Genomic DNA, 24,053 nt, shown 5'->3' with positions numbered 1-24,053 from the left:
ATTCCATTACAGCACAGATGGTAGGAGACGAGTACATGCCAACGGGAAAGGCTTTTAAAAACTTTAGTTTTTAAATTAAAGTGAATAGAAATAATGTGAAATAACTAATAAGTAACAAGAGGCATTTTGAGATAGCTGCACACACGCACACGCACACACGCGCACGTTTCCACTCTTTTTTCATAAGAAAAACAAACAAACATATATTTCTATATCTGTCCTATTATTCGTCCTCCAGCTCCTGAATGTCTGGCTGATTGTTACCTTGAAACTACCGTATTTGTTCCTGCACTAGGACAGGCCACCCGTCCATCACAGGGCTAACACAGAGACACAGACAATCATTTACACCCAGTTTATAAATGACCTGAGGCGCACATGTTAAGACTGCGGGATGAAGCCAACACATCCACAGATGCTGACACCGGACCCTTACAACCACTGCGCCATCATTAGTGCTACAACACCAGTTAAAACAATTATAAACGTGTGTATGGACATTTAAAGACACATGATCTACGGTCGCCTGTGCACCTGCAGGTACTCGGATCGTACTTTCACTTTGTGACGTCGCTGCCAAACGCAGACGGTCCCTAACGCTGACGACAGCTCGGTGAACTCTGAGGACCTGTTTTTTTCAGCGGAGGCACAAATAAAGTTTGTTTATCAGAACACTTGGAACTAGACCGCGGTACATTTAACCGTCTGGTTGTCGTTTGGTGCACATTCACAGCAGGCGGGTACAGCCCCGTGAAATAGGTCCGTGTGTGTATTTCCGGGTGGCACGAGGCTGCTCCGGTAACATCCCAGCTAGCATCGATTGGTTGAGCCTACCTCCTCCGCTCGGTCGCCGCGACAGCCGGAGGCCGTGACACTATCGCCCGGGACAGCTCCACGGTGGATGTCTTGTAGCTGAAAGCCCAAAGCGGGGAGAGTCATGGCGGCGTCGCTACTCTCCGAGACCGACATCAGGCACCGGTCCATGGCGGAGGAGGATCCGAACGGCAACGAGCATGGGGCGGCTGCACGCAGCGCGGCGCCTCGCTGGGGACCGCAGCACGCCGGGGCCCGACAGCTAGCACGGCTGTACTCGCCAGGTAAAAGCGTCGTTATCGTCCTCGTGGTGTTAGTGCTGGTGTGACTTACTGTCTGGGTGCATCAGCGGAGGCCTAACAGCCCACAGTGCGACATCAGAGCTGACAGACGCGGGGATGATGATGGTGGTGAGGTCACTATTTTGATGGCAGTCCCGTTAACAAACTTAACAGCGGTATGTAATCACTACAAAGACTGTGCAGCAGACAGTGAATTATTGCATTAACATACTGTGAAGGCCTAATGTCTAAAGGTGGGGGTGGTGGGCACAGGTTTCAGCTGACTGACCCCCCCACCATGCTCACATGGTTGAAGTCTGCTGGAGGACACTCAGTCAGCAGTCTCACTCAGATATGTTGCAGGGAAGCCAACCTTTGATTCCAGAAGCCCAGGAGAGGGGCAGGTGTACCTCTGTCTCAGGCCTCTGTTAAGCTCGTGGTGGTGCACACGCTGATCCGCTCAGAGACATTTATGCATGTTAACAAACCTCAGACTTCAACATTTTCTTACTGAAGGCCCACTCAGTCAGGGAGTATGTTCCTATCCATGCTTTCAAAGTGAAATGTCCTGCACGGATAGGTGGGTGTCAGTGACCGACCTCCCGTCTGTCTCACATCATTTCTTGCCCCATGATTACAAGCTTGTACATGTAAGTGAAGAGTGATCAAACAATCCCAATTTCCCAGCTGTAGGGCAGTTCTGGTAGTTTTAGGACAATCTCAGTCACCATTTAGGCTTCCCACAACTAAACGAACATGATCGAATGACGTGTGTCAATGAAAGCTTAAAGTTTCCTGGATGGCGACTAGATAAGACGGATACGCAACAGAGCATCGAAACAAAAATCACAGCTAAAGGTGAAGAACTTGGAACTCGAAGCAGATCGCCATCCGTTGTTTGGAAATACTTTGGATTTATGGGAAGTGACCAACCAAGATGAAATAATGTGCAAAGATTGCTGTGGGTCTGCAAAGCAACACGACTAAGTTACACACCACTGACTGCAGTACAACAAATGCATTAAAGCCAAGAAAAACACTGCAGTGGTTGCTAATGTGAAAAGTCCAACATCAGCCAGTGCAGCTCGTCAGCACGTCCATCCAGCTCACACAGATGCACTGAAATCACCAAAGCAGCTGCATTCCCTCTGGCCAACGATAAGTGTCCAGCAAACACGGTGAGGGATGAAGACTTCTGGAAAATGGACACAGGAGTGGGAATACTTCACTGTACACAAAACACTGGGAAAAAGAGAAGGCCGTCAAACGTTCCTACTTACTCACATGCATCATGCAGGTACAATGAGCGGGGTGCAAAACTTTATCTCCTGCTTTTAGTAGATGGATAAATTCATTATTTGTAGAGCACTGATTTATTTTACTGCAGAGATCTGTGCATCAGCAGGTGTGTCCCACTACATGGAAAACGTAGGGCTATGTTTGTGTGACAGTAAAACATTTTTGTCACTAAAATCAGTGGATTGTGATGAAAAAACGTATTATCAACATTACACATTGTGCAGCCTGAGTGGTGATGCAGGCCTTCAAACCCATTCTGTGTGTTTCTGTTTTGCTAAAGGTGAAAAATATTTTAGAAGAAGGGACGAGCTGACGCCTGGATGGAAGCGTTAAAAGGCGTAACCATCGTCAACACGGCGTCATGTTTTGGCCTGAATCAAAGGGGACTTATCTTATACTTAATCATTTAATTCACTTCAGCACTTTTGCTCCTTTACCCTCCCTTTAAGCAAACGTGTTTCTAATAGTCGTCATGTTTAAACAGGAGGGGGAAGAAGCCGCTGTACTCACAGCTCTTTCTCCAACTCTTGTAAAGTACTTGTGTTCAAAGGGCTCCAGAAACCTTACAGTCAGCTATCAGGGCGGAGTAAGGGAGGGCGATGTAGCCTTTCAAGAACATTTGTGATAATGATTTGTGATGATATAGAAAAAGCCACTGAACGGGCGCAGCCTTTATCAGGGTACGTAAACGATAGGCGTTCTCCATCCTTCTTTTTCGATGGACTCCTGTCATGGCAATAGGAGTAACACAGCATAGGTCGAACGCACAAAAGCAGCCCAGGTAGTGCTGTCCCTAAAACCTTTCAATAAACCATGTAGAAGAATTGCTTAACACATTAATTTAACAGCGACTAAAGTAACTTGGCCTTTTGGCCATTTAAAGCCCTGCTTTTCAATCATATAACTGCATCAGTCGCTCCACAGTTTGCTCTTCCTGTCACATGGAGTACAGCTGAGCACTGCTTCGGTTACACATGGCCTGTAACTGGAGCAGAAGTGCTGGGCTCTGTTATTGAAGTAGCTCCCTTATTACGTATGAAATCTTCATCAGAGGCTGAGGCCATGCAGGGCTCGTCTCCTTGCTGTGGAAACAGGAAAGCATGGCGATGGTATAGCAATGACATCGTGATATGATGTTTTTATACCATGTGAATATGTATGCCCGTGTGCTGTGGACAGTGTGATACGGCACAGTCGTGGGGACGAAGCCCTTACTGCCACAGGATTAATGAGTAAAGTTTTTACAGTCTAGTGAAGTTGTTGCCTTCAGGTGTTCAGTTCGAGGACAAAATCGATGTGTGTGACAGAGTCTGCAGGAGTAATCCTCCAGTCTAGTCCTCGGCCCAGAGTGTGGCTGGTTGTCTTTGTTGCCCGCTAGTTTAACCTCCTGAGACCCGAACTCTTCCACAGCAACATTTTTAATCTCTCTTTGATATTTGGGCTGATTGGGACCTGATGAATGTAAAAACAAAGAATTACCAGATTTATTTTTTTACCTTATTTTTGTTTCTAAGAAAAATGAGATCCACATATGAGGATATTCGTTTAAAATTTTGATAGAACAGTAGCAGCATAATGTCCTCCTAAGTGGATATCAGGCCCTTGTAGAGCAAAATTGAGTATTTTGGTCTAAATAACCCAAATTGTGATGTCCACATATGTGGACGCAGGTCCTAGGAGGTTAAATTCACCGTATGTCTTATAGCAGCGGTCCCCGGGCCTCGGACCGGTACCGGTCCGTGAGTCGTTTGGTACCGGGCCACGAGATTTGAGGCTCAGGTGTGAAATGTATAGTTTTCAGGGTTTTTATCGGTTTTCAGCATTATTTTGTTATCGTTTACTCGGTTTTCCTGGGTCTTTTCACGTGTTATGAATAAATTTTCTTTTTTTCGGTACCAGTACTAGTTGTATTTTGTCGTATTTATCCGCGACACCTTAAAGGCCAGTCCATGAAAATATTGTCGGGCATAAACCGGTCCGTGGCGCAAAAAAGGTTGGGGACCGCTGTCTTATAGGACGGGTAAGTCTGATTAGGCACCTGGAAAGAAAACGGCCTGGCAGGATAAAACCAAGGAGCAGTCTGAACCCTGTGGGAGAAGATCCCAGGACCGCTGTTGGGACAGGCTACAAACACCTCCATCACAACAAGGTGTAGCTCCTGTGACATCAGCTCTTATATGATGTGGTTTTCCTGAATATTTTCCCTCCTCCTGCATTTGTTTCTTTCATTAAAAACCCATCAATCAATACGTAGCTCATTGTAGTTCAATGTGTCTTATGGAAATAATTAAATCCAGGTTTTCACAGTGGGACGTTGAGCCTCCTCAACACTTCCACGTTTTGTGGTTTATTGATTGGTGAAATGGATGGCAACAATTTAAGGCACAAGATAAATTGAGCTATTTCATCAGCGGACATGCGTTGCTTTTGGCACGAGCTGGGGCTCAGACCTAAGCAAAGACAACCTGTGTTACCAGTTGTGCATCAAGCTGGCTTGTGCCACTTTTTGCCTGACCATCTGCCCTGCGTCTCACTTCACTGAGCATTTTAATTGCCTCTGGTCGAGCTAAGCTGGCAACTTGTTGACAATTTCTAAAAAAAGGAATGATGATCAGAGAAAAAAAGGTTTGCACCGCTATCTCCACATGTAACATACCTGGTGACGTAAATTTGGTTCATATTTGCAATCCTGTCGTGTTTGTGCCCCAGAGCAACTCGCTGAAAAGGCTCCTCAAGATTTATTAAAACGTTCCTTTTCATTTAAAATCAGCCATCACCCCTGACTTTACTGGAACCTGGGGACACCAGGCGTCCTATTTTTAGTCACTGTGAGTAACAGAGTCACCTTCCCCATTAGTGGAATTGGATCTGTTATTCAATGCAATTACATTAGTGAGATAACGTCTCAGCTCTGATATTTGGGTTTTTCTTTCCTGCTGTTGCCAGGCAACACAAACATTACACATTAATGTAACCAGATGGGTTTACCTGCACACAGCCACTCACACACGAGAGATTATTTAAGGTATTTAGGAAAGAAATGGATCGCGTGAGGTACGAGAGATGTTTGACCAGAATTGGGTTTTTGTTTGTGTGGATGTGTGATTCAGAAATCACAGCTCCAGTGGACGAGCAACAATTGACATGATTGTGTGACTGCCATGTTTACTAACTATATATATATATATATATAGATAGATAGATCTCTTTTGGTCAGCAGCCAAAGCTGGTGCTCATAGGTGAGGGTAGGACAGGTAAGCTGACAGCTCTACACAGCTCTGTCTTCAGCATCGCTGCCCCAGTCCTTCCCCTTCTGGACTAAACTCCCACCCAAACTCCTCCACTCGGAGCAGCAGCTTCTTCCTGACCTGGAGTGGACACAAGGGCAGGGCAGTATGGCAAAAAAATTTATCACCATATATATTTGAAAATTTGCGATAACGATATAACTGACGATATAATTGACACGAGAAAAAATACTTTACAACTCCACAACTTTATTAGTGCAATGCAAATTCCTCGCTGACAGTTTAACCAAAAGGCATTTCCAGTGGAAACTGGCCGACACATCCTCAGCATAACCATGTATAATATCCACACAACTTAAAAAGAGGTCATACACACACAATACGGTAACATTATGTTGAAGCACAGTACGTATCACTCCGCGAGGCTCCTGCCTACGATGCCGTAATGCTCCGACAGTCCATCGAGCGGTGCGGCTTCGTAGCTCAGCAAAGTCGCACTGAAACATTTTTTGGCAGATTTTTGAGCGCTGTGTAGCACATAAAATCGGTTCGGTAATAACATTTTGGTGACACTGATGTAGGAGGGATGATGTTGATCGAGAACCTGGCCGTGTTTACTGGCCTGTGGTTGTTGTTGAGTGTAGCACTGATTGATGGTTAAGAGGATCACACATGCTTTTGGGGTCCTGACACTTTATCCCCTCTCACTTAGGGACAGCGGAGCTTAGTTAGCACACTGACTTTGGGTAGAAATAGCACACAAGGCTTAAATATGGGTAGTATTATGACAACACAAGCTGCTGTTGAACTTCAGATAGGTCTGTTACACAGTGTTACTCAGCAGTAAAGTTTATTATTATTTATACTTGAGGGAAGGAGGTCAGGCAAACAATAAAAAGCCACCATAACCTTCAAAGATGTGACCCAGGCCCTTTTGTAAGGCTTGTTCCTCACACCAAAGGTTAGCATGCAGACAATTATGGTTTTATGGACACAGGCTTTCACATCTGCCCAGCCCAACACTAAACCTGTCCTGGACTGTAGTAAGGACAAGGTCAGGTATCAGACTTAGCTGAATTAGCTGCTTTGACTGTTGAGAGTGTAATGAGTGTTTAATGTAAATATTATTCAGCTTTTCAAATAAAACAATTATTCAAGGTTTTGTAGTTATATATGATCTGTTGTTGGGTTGGCAGTTGAATTCCCAGGTGCCTCCTCTGAATCCCATCGTGTTTGGCTTTTGTGTATTTTTGGGGTATTTTACCTTAAAAGCCTGAAAGACATATTTTCAAAAATAAGTTTTGACGTGTCGATGCCCAAATCTGGTCTCTGTTTTTTCTGAGGTCCTGTCGTAAAGCTTGTCGCTTGATTTTGACATAACGACATTCAGTAAAAGCGTCCGTGGGTAAAGCTCGCTTTCTCGTTGCGACTTGTAAATGTATCGTAATGCAGCGGTCCCCAACCTTTTTTGGGCCACGGACCGGTTCAATGTCAGACAATATTTTCACGGATTGGCCTTTAACCTCCCAAGACCCGAGCTCTTCCACGGCATGCATTTCTAATTTCTCTTTGATATGGGGGCATATTGGGGCCCGATGAATGTAAAAACAAAGAATTACCAGATTTTTATTTTTTATTTTTTTACCTTATTTTTGTTTTTAAGAAAAATAAGAGCCACATATGAGGATATTCGTTTAAAATTTTGATAGAACTGTAGCAGTATAATGTCCTCGTAAGTAGGGATGGGTACCGGTATCCGGTGCCATGGCACCGGTTCTGACATAAACGGTAGTAACCAGACCGAAACGCAGCGCACATTTCGGTGCTTTATTTCGGTGCTTTTTTTTCCTGAGCTGTGATACACTTTAGATTCTAGCCAATCATTTTACGTTTCCGAGGATAGTAGGCGGGTCCAGGTACGTACGTTCTTTTAGAGCAGAGCTACAGATTAAAAATGCCCAAGGCGAAGCGGTCAAAAGTCTGGCTGTACTTCACAGCAAAATATGCAAACTCAGCAGCCTGCAACAAGTGCTTTAAGCTGATACTGTGATACTGTCAAAGGAGGTAACACCTCGAATCTGATGAAACACCTGGCGACGCATAGTGTTTTGTTAAAAGCCGAGAAATGCGCCGTATTTGATAGCTTGCTGCGAGACCTCACACCGAGCACATCTACTGCGGGTGTGGTGCCTGTTATCGACCCGGAGTTAGCAACATCCCCCAAGAACCCGAAGAGGAGAGTCCTGGCCCCTAGCCCTGCCAGTGTAGCAGAAATGATGAGGATGATGATGCAGCAGCTTCTCTGCGTGAGTAGCTTAATGTTGTTCGTGTGTAATTTACGTTGAGTAGGCTAACCACGTTATTACATTAATGCATGTAAGGTGAACTAGCAAACATCATCATAGCTACATGCGGCTGTCTTCTTGTTTGATAGAGTGATACTATATATATACCATATAAAGGCTAACATTGTTATCTTTTTACAAAAAACAGCTGAACATGAGATTTTTGGACAAAGTTTGTGTTCTCCATTCTTTAAGCACCAGTTTGAGCACCGTTTAAGCACCGGCACCGTTTCAAAAGTACCGGTTTGGTGCTGGTATCGGATAAAACCTAAACGATACCCATCCCTACTTGTAGGTGGATATCAGGCCCTTGTAGAGCAAAAGGGCCTAGGAGGTTAAGGTGTGACGGATAAATACAACAAAATAAAATGATCCGACCGAGACAAAAACTGTGGGATTTAGTAAATATAATATCAAACTCACTGAATTCACTGTGTAATTGTGTAACTTTATTAGCAGTGTCCTCCTGAAATGCGCCAACAACATTGAGAGTAACATCCTCCTCTCTTCCCCTTAATGCTCTATGGTCGCTATGGTGACGCGTAAATAGTTCTTTCAAAATAAGACGCACAACTACAACATGGGGAAAGACGATAAAACCCTGAAAACCATAAATTTCGCACCTGAGCCTCAACTCTCACGGCCCAGTACCGGTCCGTGGCCCGGGGGTTGGGGGCCGCTGTCGTAAAGAGAAAGAAGAACGGGACAAGTTTTTATTTTTTTAGATGGCAGGGATGAGGATAGCTAGCTTTATGGCGTGGATGATGGCTTCTGGCTTATCGCAGATTTAGTTTTTTAATTCAACATTTCAAATAATCTTTTCACCTAAAATGAATTTTTAGCGTTGCTGAGAAATGTTTGAAATGAAATGAAAGAGTGCATTTTAGGTTCTGGGTGTTTGTTGCTGCTCTTTCCTCAGTTTGGCCGAGCGTCGCTGTTTGTGAAGCGCAGGGGCAGCTGTCAGACACATAAACTCTAATGGCCTTTCCCAGAGGAAAATGTGGTTTTTGGGGTTAAAACTAGAGGCCGGTGGCTTCCTGGCTGTAATAAGAGCACGGTTATGTGTGTGCGCATTTGCTTCTTCACCAGGTGAATCTCTAAATGACTTAGAAGCTTTCCCTCATTTCAGCCAAAGGGCACAGCAGGCGGCAAGTGGAAGATATGCTCAGCGAAGCTAACAATGCTGCCGAGCCATTTTATGAAAACTTAAAAGCAAAAATGTTCCCCCACATGCTGACAAGTGTCTGTTTAAAGAAAAATAAACAGCTAAAATTCAAAATGTCAAAGTGTCCATTTAAGGGAGCGTCACGCTGTTATGTGCTTAGTTGTTTGGGTTCGGTTCAGCGTCCGTAGGAGGTAAATCTAAATAGTAGTTTGGCTTGTTAGAGTTTGGAGAAGTTTGATGAGGCGTTGGCAATGCTCCATAGAGCCAAACATGGGCTCATTACAGCAAAGCGAGGATGGACAAACAGCTGGATATGTCTCCCTGTGCCTCTGTTTCTGCATCTCTCCGTTTCTCTCATTCATCCCCTCGTCTCTCCTCGGCCCTGCCGTATGTCTGAAGTGTCACGGTCTGCTGCTCCTCTCCTCTCCGCTCCCCCTTTTTAAATGTATCATCGACTTCCACGTATCACGCGTTTCTATCGAGTACAGTGGAAGACTGACGTGCGTGCGCGTGTGTGGTCTCGAGTTACCCCGGAGGCTCTAGTGTCCGTGGGTTTGAGTGATCTTCAGCCTCATCCAGCTCATCTGCCACCCTGCTCCCATTAAACACAAACATGCACTTATGTGTGCACGAACTAATCGCCGGCAATATTTGAACCTGTGAGCAGTGCTGAAAGAACAGAGGTGGGTCGAGTATCCAGAAATTGTACTCAAGTAAGAGTAGCATTACTTTAAAATATTATTACTCAAGTAAAAGTGAAAAGTAGTCTTCAAAAAAGTTCTCGAGTAAAAAAAGTACTTGGCAAAAAGACTACTCAAGTAGCGAGTAACTGTTTGAAATGTCCGATTTATTTTATAAATGTTATCAGACAAACAAAAATAAATATACAAATTTTAGTACAGGGAGTGCAGAATTATTAGGCAAGTTGTATTTTTGAGGAATAATTTTATTATTGAACAACAACCATGTTCTCAATGAACCCAAAAAACTCATTAATATCAAAGCTGAATGTTTTTGGAAGTAGTTTTTAGTTTGTTTTTAGTTTTAGCTATTTTAGGGGGGATATCTGTGTGTGCAGGTGACTATTACTGTGCATAATTATTAGGCAACTTAACAAAAAACAAATATATACCCATTTCAATTATTTATTTTTACCAGTGAAACCAATATAACATCTCCACATTCAAAAACAAAACAAAAACAAATCAGCGACCAATATAGCCACCTTTCTTTGCAAGGACACTCAAAAGCCTGCCATCCATGGATTCTGTCAGTGTTTTGATCTGTTCACCATCAACATTGCGTGCAGCAGCAACCACAGCCTCCCAGACACTGTTCAGAGAGGTGTACTGTTTTCCCTCCTTGTAAATCTCACATTTGATGATGGACCACAGGTTCTCAATGGGGTTCAGATCAGGTGAACAAGGAGGCCATGTCATTAGTTTTTCTTCTTTTATACCCTTTCTTGCCAGCCACGCTGTGGAGTACTTGGACGCGTGTGATGGAGCATTGTCCTGCATGAAAATCATGTTTTTCTTGAAGGATGCAGACTTCTTCCTGTACCACTGCTTGAAGAAGGTGTCTTCCAGAAACTGGCAGTAGGACTGGGAGTTGAGCTTGACTCCATCCTCAACCCCAAAAGGCCCCACAAGCTCATCTTTGATGATACCAGCCCAAACCAGTACTCCACCTCCACCTTGCTGGCGTCTGAGTCGGACTGGAGCTCTCTGCCCTTTACCAATCCAGCCACGGGCCCATCCATCTGGCCCATCAAGACTCACTCTCATTTCATCAGTCCATAAAACCTTAGAAAAATCAGTCTTGAGATATTTCTTGGCCCAGTCTTGACGTTTCAGCTTGTGTGTCTTGTTCAGTGGTGGTCGTCTTTCAGCCTTTCTTACCTTGGCCATGTCTCTGAGTATTGCACACCTTGTGCTTTTGGGCACTCCAGTGATGTTGCAGCTCTGAAATATGGCCAAACTGGTGGCAAGTGGCATCTTGGCAGCTGCACGCTTGACTTTTCTCAGTTCATGGGCAGTTATTTTGTGCCTTGGTTTTTCCACACGCTTCTTGCGACCCTGTTGACTATTTTGAATGAAACGCTTGATTGTTCGATGATCACGCTTCAGAAGCTTTGCAATTTTGAGACTGCTGCATCCCTCTGCAAGATATCTCACTATTTTTGACTTTTCTGAGCCTGTCAAGTCCTTCTTTTGACCCATTTTGCCAAAGGAAAGGACGTTGCCTAATAATTCTGCACACCTGATATGGGGTGTTGATGTCATTAGACCACACCCCTTCTCATTACAGAGATGCACATCACCTAATATGCTTAATTGGTAGTAGGCTTTCGAGCCTATACAGCTTGGAGTAAGACAACATGCATGAAGAGGATGATGTGGACAAAATACTCATTTGCCTAATAATTCTGCACTCCCTGTATTTTCAACAGGAATATATATAAAAACATCAACAAAATAAGGCACAACAATTCTAATTTCCAGATTTCAGTTTTTCACAACAAAGATTTTTTCACCAATACCTACAGTAAATAATATAAACATATAAACAGTACAAACAATTTCCAGTGACAAGATATGCTGTAAACTTTATATTCATCTTTGCTCCAAATGGCACAGCAGCCTCAGAGAAAACAGAACGAGGCATCTTCAACATATGTTCATACAAGGCAGCTCAGTTTACCATAAGTTGTATGGGTGTGCATCCATTTCTGCATATTTAGCAAAAATGTGCCCTTTCTTCACTCAGTGAGGTGATGGTTAAGCTTCAGCAGCAGTCTGCTCTCAAGGTTCTTGCTGTGAAGCTGTAACTGTTTAGCAGTGAACAGGAGTCCTGCATGACTGAGAAGTCCTTCACAAGCTCCAGATGCAGGAAGAGCTGTGTTGACTTTGATCGACAGCTTCTTGATGTGAGGAACGCCATGCAATAGATCCACACCTCCAGTGAATGGACATGAAAGGTACCTCTCCAGCTCCCCTGCTTCTGGCTTTCCTGACCCCATGGATCCATCATCTTCGTCGGTTAGGCTGCTGTTTGCGCTGGCCTCATCCAGCTCTGTGTCTAGGTGATGTCTGATGAAGTGGAGACCTGTGGAAAGATGTAAGGTTTTCAAAAGAATTAGCTCTGGTCATTATAGTGCTGTATACACTGCAAAGCTGCAGATGTTTGGCAAGAAGATTTGATCACACTGGAGATGTTTTTTACTAACTCTTGTAGAAAAACAAAATCTTGTCATTCATATCCCGCACAAACAGTTTGCAATGAATTCCAGATTAAGTTCAAAATAAGAATGCGTGCAAGGCTAAGCAGTGCTAACCAACAGATCCTCCTGTTTGACTGTTACTCTGGGAAAAGACAACTTTTTTTTTTGGTCCATTTGATTGACCTTTATTATAATTATGTATTTATTTTATTTTCGTTTTTTAAAGAAAAGACGACATTGATGGAAGCCGTGACTGGAGCTGCGATGTAGCCTCTAATCTCTCCATGGCTGTCCTGAGAAGGCAAACACCTCCGTCTGCAAAAAGATGAAACACGCCCCTTCCAACCACAGGGGAGGGAGTTGGATGGAGCTAGCCTCCAAAAGCTGGCCATACACTGTGCGATTTTTGGCCCATTTTGAGCCGATTTTTCAGTCGCGCAACCGTTTTAGGGATCGGCCCGAGTTTCGCCTCCATCAGAGCATCAGGCCGTATAGTGTGAGACCTGCATCGTGACCTATGAACTTCTAATCCCTGCGATTTAATTGTACAGTTTGAGCAGGAGCTGAATAATGGGACTGAAAAAAATCAGTGTTTGCCCAGCTTAACGCAGACTGTTTAAACTAAACAAGCTGCTGTTTCACATAATAAACCCTGTCAGCCGCAGTATTGCCTTCTGTTTTAACAGTTAAAGCAGTAGAGACGAGCTGTTTACATGTGCGTGGAACTCTAGCGTCATTAACCAGGCTAGCTGTTAGCTTATAGCTCACGCTAGCTAACCAGCGAGCAGTTAAAGGACAGCTGAAGCTGCACAAAACACCCACAAAAATATCTCACTACAACGTAGCGCCCAAAATATGACTCGCAGCTCGAGCTCGATACAGCGTCTGTAACATAAGTCTGACATCCAGCTAACCACAGCTAAAAGATATTTAGAGAAAACTTACTGTTTCCTCAGGTTACACGAGCTGAGTTGTTTCACGCTGAAAAGTTGTTGTTTTGGCTCTCACTGAAGACACCGACACTGACGACATAGCTGTTCTTTTGTGCTGCTTTTAAGCGAAACATCCTTTGTATGTGAGGCCAAGGCTGTTCATCCTCTTCAGCTCTAGCGTAGACGACTGGCTCTGCCCTGTTTTCATGTTTCTTCTTTCCATGTGTCGCTACTTTGAAACGCTTGGGCCGCTCTGCCCGCCACAGGTTCAAACTGGTCATGTGACTGCATGGCCACATCTGATTGGTAAAAAAGTTACCGGAAACTCCACCGGCGGCATGTTATCTAATGTGTTAAACTAATTATTTTTTAAAAAAGTAACGAGTCGCAAAACTTACAAAAAAACTTACATTTACTTGAGTAACTCGTTACTACCCACCTCCGTGAAAGAATAAACACAAAGAGCCATGTTTACATGCTTAATAACTAAATTATTTATCACAAGTCCCACCTGCGTGAGCAGGTGAGCTACAAAATCCTGACACATGTATAACTGAAGCTTTCACGAGTCACAGCTTCCTGCCTGCGAATAGAACGATGGATTTTCAGTTGAGGGTTGCAGATTGATCTAAAAGGACTTTACCTGAAGCCTGCTGTGCACCTGAACAGGCATTATGAGTAAATGCACTTCTTCTTTCCCAGCGAGCGGCTGGATGTTAACAAACAACAATGACGAGGCAGCCACAAACTGAGTGTTTCAACAAAATCAGACTCGTTGCTGTATCTGTTTCAATAATGTAGGACGGTCAAAATCATTTGTAATTAGTTATGGATGTTTTGATTCTAGTTCACATTGATTTAAAAAAAAAACAACAACAATATTTTTATTGTTAATGACCTTAGTCAGTCATGTTGCTATGCTAATGTGATCTATTTTTTTGCCTTCACCCATTGCATTTGGCTTAATTTCTTTCTGTGGTGCACATTTAAACTCAGACTTATCGTAAGGTCTGCGTCGTTTGGTGACCTACAGTGCCAGAAATAAAGGTTCACTTCCTTGAATTGTCATCTGAGGCCTCAGAAACGAGTCGGTCCTCACAGAGTCTGATGTGAACGTTTACAGTAGGCCAACGCTGTTTAGTCTGATTACCAGATGTACTGTATGCAGTTTTAGTGTTCCTGTTATCATCACACTGGCATGATGTCAGTACATTCACAGGAACATTAGGCTCTGATATATATGAGTTCATGTGCCCAGTTACAAAGCTTTTCCTTATAATCATGATATTGTGAAATAAGAGCACAAGACCAAAACATGTTAGCTGACTTGGAAAAATAAAACTAGTCTTAATTAACCTCCTGGGACCTGGTGTCCACATCTGTGGACATCACATTTTGGGTTGTCTAGACCAAAATACTAAACTTTGCTCTACAAGGGCCTGATATCCACTCACGAGGACGTTATACTGTCTCCGTTTCATCAAAATTTTAAACGAATATCCTCATACGTTGCTCTCATTTTTCTTAGGAACAAAAATTGGGTAAAAAAAAATAAAATCTGGTGATTCTTTGTTTTTACATTCATCGGGTCCCAATCAGCTCAAATATCAAAGAGAAATTAAAAATGCATGTCGTGGAAGAGTTCGGGTCTTAGGAGGTTAAGAAACATCCGTGTGTGCACACCCAGGGTCATGATTGCAGGAAAAATTATGGCTGCTGTGGAAATGCATAGTTGTGGTCAGCCCCAGGAACGGAGCGCCGTCGACTTCCATCTAGTCCAGCTGAGTCCCGTCGTGGAGAACGCCACACCTGAGTGACATGAGCGACACTCTCACCTGTAAAATCGGACTGATTGTTGTCTTAAAGATGAGCTTCTGTGAGTTCTCTCTCTTCTTATATGTGGCAGCACACACACACACACACACACACACACACACACTGCCTGACTCCCTGAACTATTGACCCCAGGGCTGTAAAGGTCAGGGGTCACAAACCTTTGGAGCACGTGTGTCGAGCCCAGAGGAACACGCAGACTGTGCTTGGCTTTAACCTCTGCGTGTGATCGTGACCTCAGCGTCTGTGTGGCTGCTGCGAGCTGCAGAGGACCGTTATCGCAGAGTCAGCACAATCAGAACATTAACTCGGCCCGATGCTTTTTTTGCCCTGGATTATTAATAAAGAGAAGGAGAGATGATACTTTTTTTCTTTTTCCTCACAGGTGAAATTTACTGTTGTAATTTACTAAAAGAAGTAATATGTGTGTTTGTGATTAATGCTGTCGGTCGAGGTGTCAAAACAATAATTAAAATATGCAAAATGTATTTATATGCTGTATATTTACATCTTCAGGTGTATTTAGATTACAGGTGCAGATGTACTTTTTCACGTCTCCATCGCTTTATCTGAAAACGGATTTAATCACATTTTCTTTCATCACATTTCCAACTAAGAAGAAGAATATACTGCTATTTGTCTGTCACACAGCTGTTTATTTTAGTTTTACTGATGTTATATGAGAATATTCAGCAGATTGACTCGAGGTCAGATGTTTTTGGTCGACAGTAATGATTCTGGGTTTTGAGAAGTGTATGTGGATGATGCTCCGTCTCTGTTTGTGTCTGACTGCATTAGTGCCACACTGGTTTGTTTCCTTAATAATGGTGAGGCAGTATGCCGTCAAGCTGCTGTAAATCTGAAGGAAATCTCTTCATATGTGCAACCGAAGAGGGCTGAAGGATAAACTGAGTAGAATTTGGTGGGTAAAGGTCACTTTGGTCTAGTCGAGCACATTCAAGCAATTTCCAACAAACATACATATAAAAATATAAAAGGGCTGTGCTATGAATAAAGACACAGCAGCTTTTTAAATTGTTGGAAAACCAAAAAGTTGAAGGAAAATTCTGTGATTGTTAATTAGCACATCCTTCAGCAACAGTTTAGCCACTTGAAATAGAACAGATTAAATCGTTTGATTGGTTATTTATGGTTGGTTTACACAGCTTGTGTATGCATGTGTATGCATGCGCAGCTGTATATATCCACACGTGTGTGTGTGTGTGTGTGTGTGTGGGTGAATTGTGTTGCTTACATTGTTGAGATATACATTGCTGTACTTGAGAGTCACCATCTACTGGAACCAAATTCCATGTATGTGTCTGTGCACATACATGGCCAATAAACACGATTCTGATTGTCCTCACTGTTTAATATAATATAACCATTTGGCTCCTGGTACAGCCATCTGAAGTTGGAATTTTCACCTGGAATTCTCCCTCAAGTCGGACTTCCAACATAGAGAGTCGAAGCTGTTCACTGCTGCATTGCTAACGATCTAACATAGCGACAGTGAACCGTAGTGAAACTGTAACATGGGTCTGCTGCTGTTGTCTATTTGTGACTCGCACAATAAACCCCCCCCCACCCCCACACACACACACACACACACACACACAGAGCAGGTTTATCCATGACTGTGCTGCATGCGTGTTGTGGCTGCTGATGCATGAATGGTTCTTCTTTGCTAAGGAGCCAAACAAATCCCATTTTTCCCAAAGTTTCCAGCTTTACTGCTGGAACGCGCTCAGCTCAGGAGTGAGTTCACTCCGGGGTCCTGCATCTGAATCAAACATCAGATAACTTCATTTGAACGTTTGGCTCATTATTCCCACAAACCTGCGTGGTAACGTGGCGATGTATAACACAGTGCAGTACTTCCTGTACGAAGCACCTTGCAGCAGCTGTTGTTGTGATTTGGCCGTATCGAAATGAACCTGATTCAAACTTGGCCAAACAAACCGAACATATTAAATCTGTTGTTCGCGGTGCTTTAGGAGTTGACAGCCCTCTGTGTTTTACTTGAAGTGAAGTTGGAGTGGAGTCGTAGTAAGCCCCACTGAAGGACGACAAGCGTGTTCTGGCCTGGAGATCTGCAGATGGCCCCGCCCCTCCCTGAGCCCGGTTCTTCCTGTTAAAAGGGAGTTTTTCCTTCCCACTGTTGCTTGCTCAAAGGGTTGTTGTTGGATTGTTGGGTTTTCTCTGTGTGTATTGTACAGTTTTTAACCTGCAGTCTAAAGCACCTGCAGGCAACTGCTGTTGTGCTAAAGAAGTAAAACTGAACTGAACTTTGAGACAAAGGGACTGAAGCGACCACCAATGAGAGCACAGCACTGGTTGACATACTGGAGAGCAGATAATACCTCACAGGGTTACTTAGACAACTGGAGCGTCAGTGAAGTCTGTCCATCAGAACTCGATGAAGAGACATTTGATCATTTTCTGATTTTCCTCCTCTTCAGTCAGCTGGACTCAAACATTGAGAATACTTCTGCGCTTCAGTCTCTTGATGGCGAGTGCCTTCATTTAGCATGCTCTCTCTCTCTCCCACACTCACACACACACACACACACACAGAGACGTGTGAGCGCTCTACTTCCTGCTTTTACCTGAAGCTTCTCCACATAGCTGTACACCTGCTCTGCTTTTGCCTGAAGCTGGCGCTCAGACCTGCAGGCTGCCGTCTTCATTGCAGTTAATGTCCCTTTAAAAGTCCTCACACGCCACCTTCGTTCCAAACAGGAGTTCTTTTTGCATCGTGAGAAGATATTCACCTTTTTGTTGCTGTTCGTTGCCTTGTTTACCTTCTCTTTGTACTTTTTATGCCACCTGTTTCACTAGCATCAGAGTGCGTGCACGTGTTTTAGCCAATCAGAAGGGAGAAGCTACAGTGCCAGCATCAGCAGAGTCATTTAAGATGTTGTGGTATTACCATGAATTCTCTGTTTAGCTTCATTTCACGAGTAGATCTGAATAGTAAGAGTTTATCAATATTTGTGCAAATATGTCGGAACAATATTATCATCAGGAATATTCCTCCTGATTACTACGTTTACATTTTATTCGTACATTTTGAAGCCAAATGTAACTTTTGGCTTGCAGACAAAGCTAGCGCACACTACTCATTCACATAAATGATGTGAGCACAAATTCAGACGCACACACACACTCTGCACAAACACACACAGTGCATCTGTGGCTTTAGGCGAGCCTTCTAGGCAGGATTTTGCTATTGACCTTGACCAACGCGTGAGAGGAGCTGGGAATTCTGTGTTTCCGGAGAAGAGCTACGGGCGTGTGTGTGCGCACGTGTGTGTGTGTGTGTAATTATTCTTATGAGGGCTACAGATGAATATGGTGGTAGAGGAAAACCCAGGAGATGAGGGGATGGCGCACACACACAGACACACACACACTTGATGGGATCTGTCCATCCTTTTTTTCTGTCTCCATGAGGGAGCGAGGCTGGAGCAGGGCCTACTTACACTGACTCTCATGTGGGTTAAATGTGTGTGTGTGTTATTGTGCCTCATATATGCATCTGTTTGTCTGTGTGTGTGTCTGTGTGTGCACGCAGCATTGTGTCGGTATGCCATTACTGAATCTCATTTGCTACGTTCCTCTTTGTTGCTGTTGAATCTACAGGGTAATGGATTTATTAAGTTTGTCTGGCAATATTGTGTGTGTGTGTGTGTGTGTGTGTGTGTGAGACATACATATTGTCTTTGCGTGTTTCTTCATCTGTGGATGTGTACTTTGCATTGATGTTGGTTTTGTGTGTACCGATGAGTGTGTGTGGGTGAATGTGTGCGTTTGCTTGGCTCCCTGTGTTGTGTGCTGTTACTGTGTGCACGTGTGTGTGTGTCCCAGGTTCTGCCGTCCGCTGAGATCAGATGAAAGGAAGGAGGCCTGTGACGGATCCACTCGTCTGAACGAGGGAATTCGACCTCCCCTTCTCTCTCTCTCTCCCCTTCTTTGTGACTCTACCTCGCTCACCCAGCCATGTTTCCATGTTACTGTCACTCTCCCCCAGTCTCTCTCTCTCCGTCTCCCCCCTTCATTCTCTTTCTCTCTGAGCATGTGACCCACTTTTACCACCCACGTCTCTCTCTCCCTCTCCCCAAGTCCTGTTAGGAGACGGTCTTCTGAGAACCAACCAGGGGACGGAGAGAGAGAGAAAAGAGCAGCAGAGCTGTGTGTGTCGCTCGTCCATACAGTATGTCATCACCCCCGTGATTGGGTGCCTAATGTGTTGGCAGCCTCCACATCAGAGCGAATGAGTGTTTGTAAATGGGCTCTGTCTCAGAGCGAGGCGGCGGGTGAAGGCGTGGTCGAGGTACGCTGGCAGCTCCGACTCGGTCTTTGAGCCGCTGTCAGGCTAACGTGGGGAAAGTGCGAGCTCCTTTTTGTCAGAGGCCCTGTGGGTGGTTATTCAGCACGAGTGGGGCTGCCTCGCTCGTTGTTTGTGTTTTTTGTGCTCCTGCCTTTGCTTCGGTCCCTCGCTGTGCGTGCTCACTTGATTGGTCATAACTGTATCAGAAAGCTTTTTTTCTTCTCACTTTAACATGGGAATGTGTCACTGGCAGTGGAAACATAATGACATGTTATACATGAATACAAATGCACAGCACAGGGTCCTGGCTCCTTCACACACCGACAGTGTGTATTCAGTAATGCTCCTCTAAACGTGAGCTCCGTGTATTGAATCTGAGTATTTTCTGTTGTCACGTCTTTCAACGAGAACGTTCCACCTCGAGAGTTCAGCCACATTAGATTTGTTTTTAAACAAAGCCTAATTAACATTTCCAGCCTGTAGCAGAAACACACATAAGCAGCATAAAGTTTGAGATGTTCATAAATATAGAGTCGCTTAACCCTTTAAAGCCGGTCGGAGCGGCACGCTCCGTTTCACGTAACTATTTTTAAAACCCTGTAGAACCGCAACCGCGTGAGCTAGCGCAATCATTTTTTTTGCATATGAAACCGGAGGAGTTGTACTTACATCTTATGCCATCAGCTTGTCCTCGGTCAGTTTCCTTCCACATATAGCTTTGCAAAAATTGCATAAAAAGAACTTGCAGCAACAAAAACATAATATTCCAGAAACACGCTTTGCCGATCCGATCAGCTGTTCATAACACTTCCCACATTGAAACAGACGTCAGCGCGAACGATCGCATGTCCGCCATTACCTGCCCGAAACCGGAAGTGACGTCATTTTCGCAGAAAATTTAGTTTTTTACTTGTAGGCCTTAAAAGCCTATGCTGGTGTTTTTATAAGTCATGTTTGACTTTATACTTTTCTGTGTCGTTTCTGGGATGCTTAGAACTCAAATTGCACTGCTGGAAATAGTTTATTTTGATCACATGCTGTTTTCTTTACAAATTTGCATCATAGGATTGTTTTTTCATTTTTTCTGCAGTGTATAAAAATTGGTGTATCTCAAAAATAAAACTATGAAGACACTCAAAATAAATTTCCTGTTGTTGTAAACTATTTTTTGCAACTTTTTTGTATTTAAAGTTTTGAGGGATAAGCCTCTTAAATTTCTCCAAGTAGAAATATATGTAAAAAAAACAAAAACGATTTTCAATTTTTTTGTAGTTTATTGCACTTTTTTTGCAATTTATGTAATTACTATGAACTTAATGCAGACATGTTATTAAAATATGGGCTATAACAGTTGTATTGATGTATAGCAACTTGAAATGCTCCCAAAAATGGCTCCACAGCATGTAAAAATATAAAGTAAGCTCTGGCGGCCTTGGTTCTATGGTAGGTCTTAAAGGGTTAATGAACACCTGTAGCCCTCTCCGTACACTGCCCCGCTGGTTTCTGTGCACTTGTACAGGGATGTAATTAAGCTCCCTTTTACACACACACTTAAAAAACAATGGCTGACTTAAAGCAGTCCTGCCTGTCTGCTTCCCGTTGTACCTTTCTATTAAACAACAGTGACGAGAGATGAAAGGCTTTTTTTAATAAACGGTAGAAGCAGCGTCCTTGCTCTTCGGTGCAGGGTCACACATCTTCTTTCACAGCCTCGGGTTTATCACTCAGGCCTGTAGATGGTTACACATTTGTCATTTCTGCACTAATGTGCATGTTTTCTATATTTTAAGTGTAATACAGTTAAAAACAAGAATTCCTAATCCTTCGATAAAGTGTACTCCCACACCAACATCAGGAACTGTCCTACATTTATCTCCCTCTCGCCTCCCTGTCCTCCATCATTTGCCCGTGCAGGTCATGAGGGGATAGGGTCTCATTTGGTTTTCTGATAATGGATATGATCTGATAACTCCCATCGAGCCAAAAGCCAGCAAAATTGTCAGTCTTCTGTGGCCTAATTACCCGCTGCGATGGCCAGCAGCTTTCTAAGACAGCGAGACTCTTCTTAGGAACCACCGTACACCCTGTGTCACCATTGGACTAATGCATAAAAGCAAATTAGTGGCTCGATGTCAAACGAGGCCCCGATTGGCTCTCTTTTATGCCTGTGCACACAAAGTATCTGGGCTCCTGTTTGTCATCGGCCTGATCACAAGGAAACACGGCGACCTCACATCCAAACATCGTATTTGAAGTTTTCACACATAGGAAAAAGAAAAACGTGAAGACGTGGAACACCTGGATCTGTTCTTGCTCCAGTTTGTTGTGGGAGAGGCAGGAACAGATGTGCTTTGAGGTTTAGCCGGCTTAGCGTGCCGAACACTTGACCTGCTATTCTTCTTCTTCTTTCTTACAGATTGTAGGAGTCTTTATATTGCTGCCTCGTACTGCAGCTGTTACTGTATAAACGGGTATAAATGACTCACGCTCCACACCCTTTACATACTCACTGTGTATGTACCTGACAAAGAAGCTCAGGTAAAGGCATCTTTCCTATGTGTTAGGACATTAGTATTCACAATGTGTTGCCCTCCTGCCTGCTGCCCGCCACTCATTCCCCAGACAGCGAATCAGCCGGCGTTGATTAATTTCAGCCTATTAGCACCCCTCGTTCCCCTCCCCCAGCTCCGCCCAGGTTAAATCCCCGTGCACACCCACATGCACGCTTGCAGGCAGGGGGTGCTGCTGGGTGAGCGATGGCAGAGAGGTTGCCAGGGAGCCAGTTGTTGTCAGAATGATATTAATGAGTGCACCGCTCTGGCCCTGTGTGTGTGTGTGTGTGTGTGTTTACGTGCCTTTAATTTGGGTGTTGTTGTGCCCAGTAAAGGCAGGTCAAGTATGTGTGTTCTTATCGAGAGAGAGGTTTGTGTTTGCTGAGGGTGTGTGAGTGTTCAAACACGCTAACATATGTCCATACATGCTCGTAAAGCCTGTTTGTGTGTGTGTCTGTAGCTGTGTGCGATATCCAGCAATGCCATGGCCTGAGGGACGAGGGCTTATGTGTGTGTGTGTGTGTGTGTGTGTGTGTGTGTGCACGCGCTCTGTGGAGGCCTGTCCTAGTTTCCTTCCCCTCACCAGGGAGCTGGAGGATCCAAGGACTGACGCACATCACCTGACAGCCGCCCCACTGCTCCACGGCCCTGCACTGTGGGTGTGTGTGTGTGAAGGAGATGGAGTGTCTGAATGTGTGTATGTGTCAGATGATTGTGTGTGTGATAGAAAGAGATGTGAAAATGTGTTAGGAAATCCATCAGTTTGAGCGTCATGGTACGTCTGTTAGTGTGTGTCTTTGTCTGTGTGCATGCAGACAGTGAGAGAGATGGAGAGAGTGAATTTTGGTGTAGTGATCCCATGAGGTGTGTGTGTGCGTGCGTGCGTGTGTGTGTGTGTGTGTGTGTGTGTGTGTGTGTGTGTGTGTGTGTGTGTGTGTGTGTGCGCGCGCGCCTTTGGGGTATAGTTTAGAAAATGGTGTCAGATGAAGCTTGGAGACAACAGAGCTAAATGTGGTCCACTTAACCTTCGTATGGACTGTGTGTATATGATGTAAACACACTGGACCTGCGTCACATGTTCGCAGTATCGTAGTCTGCTTTGTACCATCGATGTGTCCACGGGCCTGGTGCTCACACGTGATGCTTTTCTCAAGAAGAATTTGCAGCATTTCCACAGACTCAGACGAACATTTGGAGATTACTTTTTGTGCTGCAAAGTTGGAGCTTAAAAATGTTTCACCAGGATCTCTACGCGAAACATTTTCTACTCTCTTCATCACTTATTCTCTTCTTATATTTCAGTGGTTTCAATGGTTCTGTGAAAGTTCATATTATGTTTAATACTGGGTATTAAACCTCCTGCAGATGAACCGACTCCACTCCTCCATCTCAGACTGCATCTGCTGGTAGATCTTTGTTTTGCTTTGATGACCTGCTGAGAGCTGCAGGTCTCGGATATCTTGCCAAAAAATTGTGTTGCATAACATAAATGTGAAGAAATCAGGCCTTTAGCTATCGTCCTGTTATCCTGTGAATGAAATTCATGTATCTGCATCTGTTCTTGTGATGAGCAGAACAGGTTCACCTGGTACACCTTACATTTTTAGCACCACCCTGGGTCAGGCCACCTTTAGAAATGCTCTGCAGTGATTGGATGTGTGAGTGCTGTCTGTGAGGAATCATCTGAGTGTGAACTAGAGCAGGGCGATATGGCCCAAAATATTTTTCACGATATGTATTTGAAAATTTGCGATAACGATATAACTGACGATATAATTGATGCGAGACAAAATACTTACAAACATCCATTTATTTTCACTTAAACAAGCAGCTGTTTTTTATGTGCATTAAAGCTATATAAACATTAACAGTGCAAATGCAAATTCCTTGCTGAAAGTTTAACCAAAAGGCATTTCCAGTAGAAATGGGCTGACATATCCTGAGCATAACCATGTATAATATCCACTGAAGTTAAAAAGAGCTGCTTTGCTACATTAAACTGCAGTGTGCCAAATAAAAAAGTCAAATA

The 24,053-nt window shown here is 43.9% G+C and overlaps 1 protein-coding gene across 1 annotated transcript in view; it reads left to right on the top strand.

Annotated features, from left to right (window-relative positions):
* The first annotated feature begins 545 nt into the window (after positions 1–545).
* Positions 546–24,053, top strand: part of peds1a (plasmanylethanolamine desaturase 1a) — a 44,634-nt gene continuing 21,126 nt past the window's right edge. Inside the window, exon 1 of the mRNA XM_084932664.1 lies at positions 546–1,097. Within this exon, the coding sequence (XP_084788790.1) occupies positions 938–1,097 (160 nt within the window). The 5' untranslated portion in view covers positions 546–937. The remainder of the gene's footprint in view (positions 1,098–24,053) is intronic.

Source organism: Perissodus microlepis, chromosome 7 (assembly GCF_051167445.1).
Source record: "Perissodus microlepis isolate ML-2025 ecotype Zambia chromosome 7, ASM5116744v1, whole genome shotgun sequence".
NCBI classification, from domain to species: domain Eukaryota; kingdom Metazoa; phylum Chordata; class Actinopteri; order Cichliformes; family Cichlidae; genus Perissodus; species Perissodus microlepis.
The sequence above is the reverse complement of the archived record's forward strand: the minus strand, read 5'-3'. Positions and strand labels throughout refer to the sequence as shown.